This window comes from Cyprinodon variegatus, unplaced genomic scaffold (assembly GCF_000732505.1).
Source record: "Cyprinodon variegatus isolate N-32 unplaced genomic scaffold, C_variegatus-1.0 Scaffold816, whole genome shotgun sequence".
NCBI classification, from domain to species: Eukaryota; Metazoa; Chordata; class Actinopteri; order Cyprinodontiformes; family Cyprinodontidae; genus Cyprinodon; species Cyprinodon variegatus.
In genome coordinates, this window is record NW_015151269.1 from 290,690 (window position 1) to 296,716 (window position 6,027).

General features: G+C 42.3%; 1 protein-coding gene across 1 annotated transcript in view; it reads right to left on the reverse strand.

Moving 5' to 3' along the window:
* arfgap2 (ADP ribosylation factor GTPase activating protein 2) overlaps positions 1-6,027 on the reverse strand; it is a 16,307-nt gene that overhangs the window by 3,233 nt on the left and 7,047 nt on the right. The window contains exons 7-14 of the mRNA XM_015396708.1: positions 3,980-4,036; positions 2,958-3,010; positions 1,438-1,574; positions 1,229-1,360; positions 1,029-1,157; positions 802-954; positions 606-732; positions 432-519 (exon numbers count right to left, since the gene is read on the reverse strand). Of these exons, the coding sequence (XP_015252194.1) occupies positions 432-519; positions 606-732; positions 802-954; positions 1,029-1,157; positions 1,229-1,360; positions 1,438-1,574; positions 2,958-3,010; positions 3,980-4,036 (876 nt within the window). The remainder of the gene's footprint in view (positions 1-431; positions 520-605; positions 733-801; positions 955-1,028; positions 1,158-1,228; positions 1,361-1,437; positions 1,575-2,957; positions 3,011-3,979; positions 4,037-6,027) is intronic.

The following is a 6,027-nucleotide window of genomic DNA, read 5'->3' on the forward strand; positions in this document are numbered from 1 at the left end:
AAAAAAAAAATCACCAACTACCCGCCCGCACTAAAAAAATATCCGCCCGATATGTATTTTTCACCCGCAAAAGAGCATTTTAGCGGGTGACCCGTCGGGGACCCGCGGGTACCCGACCCGTTGCAGGACTCTAGTTTGGGGGTCCTTGGCCTGGAAAATGTTGCAGACCCCTGATTTATGGAATAATTTTTTTAGAACTGATTCAAAGAAAAGGAACTGCTTTGGGGTGAAAAGGGCCGTTTTTTGTGGAAAGAGCGATAAAAGACTTCCTGTCGGATGGGAGGCTAAGTAGCCATGAACTGGTAACATTCAGGCCTGCAGCCAAATGAAGCTTCAATGTTTCCCAGCAGCTCGAACCTAAAGCCGACTCGTTTGATGGTTTATCTGCTCTGGTTCTGGCGTGGAGCTCAGTGGGTGGAAGCCCGTCTCACCTCTGGGGTCGCTGTCATCTCCAAACAGGTCGGCCGAGCTGATGGAGGTGCTGCCAGACATGCCCTCCAGCCTCGTCTTCGCCTCGTACTACAGAGAACAGAGGTAAGACATGTTCAGGCTGCTGAGTGGAACCGGAGCGAAGAACCGGGTCAGACCTAACCCAGGCGCCTCACCTCGGCGTTGCTCTCCCGACCAAAGAACATGTCTGAGGAGATGGCCTTGGCGTTGGCGAACTTATCCCTGGCCTCACTGGACTCGGACATGGCAGAGGACGCCTCGGCTTTCCTCCTGCTGGGAAGCCTGGTGAAGAACATTGATCAGAACCGGAACCGACTCAGACAGACCGACTGTATGACAGAGCAGGGATACCTCTCTCCGATTGGCTGGATGCTGGAGATGGTCACCTCCTCTTTGGGCTCCTCCTTCTCCAGAGCCCAGGATGATGTAAAAGAGGCGCTTCCTCCGTCTGCGTCCCAGCGGGACCCGAAGCTGTCCCCAACTGAGAACGGGTTGTCTTTATACCTGAGATAGAGAGCGGGGGTTAAACCCAGTGGGGTCCGGGGTCGGCTATTAAAAGGGGAGGGGTTCTGGCATACTTCGGGGGTCCAGAAGTGAAGCCTGGCTCGTCGAACACGTCCAGCTTGGAGCGGGAGGAAGACTTGGCTCCAACAGGAGTTTCCTGCTCAATCACCTGCATCTCTGACATCACCGAGTGAGACATGACACTGAAAGGACAGCAGCGACACGTTTAGGTCCTGAACGGCGGAGCAGAGGAGCTGCCCGTCGGACGCCTTACCTCCTGCTGCCGAAGCCCATCCCCAGCCGCTCAGCCTGCTCCCTCTTCTTCCCCTCCAGGTTCCGCAGCTTCTTGTCCTCCATCTTCCTATCGATCTCCAGCTCCTTGTAGGCCAGGCGCATGGAGGCCACTCTGGAACAGAGAGTTGTCCATCACAGCCTTGAGCTTCTGAACGTACCTCTGAGGTGAAGGAGAACGGCTTTCCTTACATGGACTCCTCAGCCTGCTTCTTTGCCTCCGCTGCCTGCTCCTCTCTCATCTTCTCAGCCACCTGAGCCTGTTTCTCCACCTCAGAGAAGCTCTTCCCGCTCACCTTCTGCGCACCGAGGCCTTTCTTAGCACCGAGCTGCAGCATCACAGACAGAAATTATTTCCTGATTGATTGAGCTCTGCTCTCAATAATCGTTTAGCTTTCATTCATTCATTCATTCATTATTAAACACATAAAACATTAGTTCATCAATTCCTACTGATGCATTTATTGCTTGGACACCTAAACTGTCTTACTTATTACATCAATCCAGACTGTTTGTTGATGTTTATTCTAATGAAATGAAATTATTACAGCATCAAAACAACCATTATTACCAGGAAATAATAACTTAAGCAACTATATGAACTAAAGCCACAAGAAATCATCTTATCAGATAATTTAAATAATGTTTGGCTTTTCTGTTTATTTCAATTATCAGTTCAACTCCAGATACAGAGAAACTGAAGTTTTCCTCTAACCCACGTTGATAAAACAAGACAGAAGTTAATAAAACAAGAGAGCTTGTTTAGTCTCTAAGACAGACATGGCTACAGCTTGATGCTAACATGTTTGCTAGTAATCAGAATTCTGAAAAAGTGTCAGAATTCTGAGAAAAAGTCAGAATTCTGAGGGGAAAAAAAGTCTGAATTTTGAGATTAAAATCAGGATTCTGAGAAAAAAAAGTCAGAATTTTGAGATTAAAGTCAGAATTCTGAGAAAAAAAATGCAGAATTTTGAGAAAAAAGTCAGAATTTTGAGAAAAAAGTCAGAATTTTGAGATTAAAGTCAGAATTTTCAGAAAAAAAGTCAGAATTTTGAGATTAAAGTCAGAATTCTGAGAAAAAAAATAGAGTCAGAATTTTGACTTCTTTCTCATATACTGAAATAAATTTTTTTATTGGCCCTAATCCTCTTCCGAATGATTCTTTAGGCTCCTTTTCCATCAACACAACAATAAAACGACTCGGGTTCAAATAAACTTAATGTTTACTGGGAGCTTCAGGACCCATTAATGGTTTTAGAGCATAAACCTGCTGATGGCAGCGTGGAACCTACGCCATGGAGCGCCTTTATTTACATTTAGTAATCTGATTGGATTTTATAAACAGTTAAAATCAGCCCAGGATGCAACTGAATGGATCATGATTGAAAAGTATTGATACTTAAACACCGTATCTGGATGCAAAACTAATTTTATGGTATTGATAGAAAGGACAAATGTAAATTAAATATTTATGCTATTCTTACTTTTAGGTTTCTGGATTTGGACAATAAAAAAATAAAACCTCAGATAACCTTAAATTATTGTCTGATTTTTTCATTTTGGATTATTTAGCATTTATTTTCAGACTTTTTGAGACAGCAGCTTCCATGTTGAAAAGGGTCAGTTCTTCTCGTTAAAAATTAATTATTTGATATTTTTATCCCCATGGATCCCCGTTGGATCAAACGCTGGTTCAGGTCGGTAAAACTCACCCCTTTCTTAGCAGCCATGGGCTTCTTCTTCCCAATGATGGATGGCTTCACTTCTGCAACACAGCAGAACGTCTCACACACTGAATGTTTTTATTTTGTTTAAATCAGAGACTTGATTTGTTAATAAAACTGGCAGAAACACCAAGCTGGTCTTGCTGTGGTTAATTCTCTTACAGCAGCAACATGGTCACTAAAGGCTCACGTTCAGCAGATGTTATTCATGCAGTCCCACAGTGGAACCAACAGAAAGAGGAGAAGGAACTTGTTTAAAGGTGCGAGACATCAGGACATTTAGCAGAATTGTTAAACCATCCGTCAGCAGCCCCGTTCTTCCAGAGAAGCACAGCTAAACCCATGATTAGCTGCACAAAGGCTGTTTTTTACACAATGCACTAAGATTAGACTGTTCAGCTTTATTCTGCCGCAAACATCTTGTCAAACAGCAGGTTTGCCATAAATAGCAGAGAACCAGAACAGGTTCTCCATGAGAAGCTCCAACCGAGCAGCAAACACTCAAAACCTTCACCTTTAGGCGTCCGTCCGTTCTGCGGTGCCAAACGCATGGAGTTCTCTACAGTATGAGACGGTGGCCATATTGATTTCAGTCAGAAACAGGAACAGCTGAGCTTAAACTCCTTCAGATAAACCTTTAGATTATTTTGTTCGGCCTGTTTTCTCCTGATTCTGATCCAGTTTCTTTATGTTTTCCCTGTAAAGCAGCCAGAGGTTCATGTTCTGTCAGTGTGGTTCTGACGGCTGAACCCATAACAGAGGACTTAGCAGGGAATCTGGTTTCCATCTAGTTACCAGCAGCTTTTCACCAAGATGAATGAGACTGAAACATGAATTCACCAACATGGTGATTCCCAGAGAGCTTTCAGCTGAAACCAGTTAAAAGAAAAAACTTCTGGCTCAGAGGAGAAAGTCCAGTCAGCTCAGGATGTTTGAAGCACTGAATTGGACGGATCCGATGAGTTTAATAATAAACATCAGAAGGTGAAAAAGTTGACTGATTTACTCACCAATAGACGCTTGAGGCGACGTGCTCAGACCCTCGATGCTGGGTCCTTCCTCTGGCTCTATAAAACACCAAATAAAAGAACATTTACTACAGAAACTCGCAGCAGGGAGCTAAACCATCATCCAAAAGAAAACAAGCTGGTTGAAATTCTTAAACACTTTATCTTTTTAGAAGTTATAAGAATTTAATCGCTCAATATTATGAGTCAGAGCCTAGAGAGGAATAGAACGTTTTAAGACTACAGAGTCAGTATGAGTTAACTTTAAAAAAAAAAAAGTTTTACAATAGAAACAATAAAATCACTAAAACTTCACGAGGTTCTTTTTTTTTAACCCATAGATCTCAGGCTCAGTGGGAAGGACTCCATTAGCTCTGTCACTTCTAATATTCAGCCCGCTCCAGGGAACAGCCACCCTGATCATCAACCTCCAGGGATTAGCTTCATCAGCGGGAAATAGAGCTAGCATAGCGACGTAAACTGCTATCTGCCCCTTGTTATTTTATTTTTGTAAATTTCAAAGGGGATCTCTACTTTATCCATTTGCTGTCCTCCTGAACTCCTATTATGGGGAAAGTTTTCTATTTTATTATTTCATTTATTGTTTTTGCGCCAGTCTGTCATGCTCCAAACTGACTCTTTCTCAACAAGATTAAAATATTTTTTTTTGCATTTTCCCACAAAGCAGATGTGTTTTACTTTAACTGCGTCTCTCTTCCTGTCAGACCCATTGAATTGCTGCTGAATTGCTGCGTAGTCCGACTAAAATAGACCTAGGCTCCATCTCAGTCGGAGCTGTGCAGCCCTCTGCAGGAAATCATCCCCATTGACTTTCAATGATGCTAAAAGCCACGACCTCTGAAGCACAACTTTCTGTCAGATCAGACACAGAATCAGATTCAGTGTGTTTTGGCCTTTAGTGATGTGCGAAAACCAGAAGCCAAGCAGCAGATTCTCTGTTAACATTATGATCATGAAAGAGAATAATGACCAAAAATAATCAATCCTGTTGAAATAAGCCGCAGCTGAACTACTTCCAGCTCTGACTGTATTTAAAATATGTTGTCACTGATCAGGAAGAAAACTGGTACAGATCATCTAATGTCAAACCTGAGTCAAAGTTTATGTCTAGTTTCTTGCTTTGACAAAAAAAAACCTCTAGTGGATCATGAGTTTAGATTGCCTGAGCTACCAGAGGACAGGAGCACCAACAAATATTTTCACACTCATGCAAGACCTCCTCAGCGCCCTGATTAGCTTTCAGATGTATGACCCTTCTACATAGAGGCAATAAAAACGTCTTAAGTGTTCATAACTTGCTAAAGAAAGAGCACGTATTATGAAAATGACAAGGGCTCTTGACTAGAGCCCTGAGGCACACCTGGATTGACCGGAAATTAAGAAATTTAGATCAGCTATAGAAAATAATCGGTTTTATTCAGCTGAAGCAGGACTAATGCTGCACTAAAAAATTTGCAAAACCCATAAAAAGTTAGAAGGTAGAATAAAGCATGGATGAAAAATCTAATATTAATCAGAATGACAGACGGACCGGCGAGGAGAAGCACGGTTCAGCCCACCATGCGACTGGTTCCCTTATAAATACATTCAGATCAGGCTTCCATAAAGCTCAGAACAACCGAAGCCAAAGCTGATTATTCTGAATCAAACATCTGGGTTAAATTGAAATGAAAGTTTTAGTGATTTAAAAAAAGCTTTATGCTGTTTGTTTTAAGATTCCATCTTTAACTGCTGTAATCCAGTTAATCCTGGGATTAACCCGGCAGGATAAACATGGCTCAATAAGCCAAACTTTTCTGTCACACTGATGGAAACTGTAGTGGGAAAAAAAGTATTCAACTATTTACTCCAGTTAAATAAACAGAGATTGATGGATTTCACTCAGTCGGCACTTTATTTTCTACATCTCTGCAAAGAGAGAACAGTTCATCATAAAGCTGTTCTGCCTGCGCAGCATTCGTTCCCCCTTACTTAGATTAATGGAAAGTTGTCAGAGTAAAAATCAATTAAAGACACTTTGGTTAAACTGT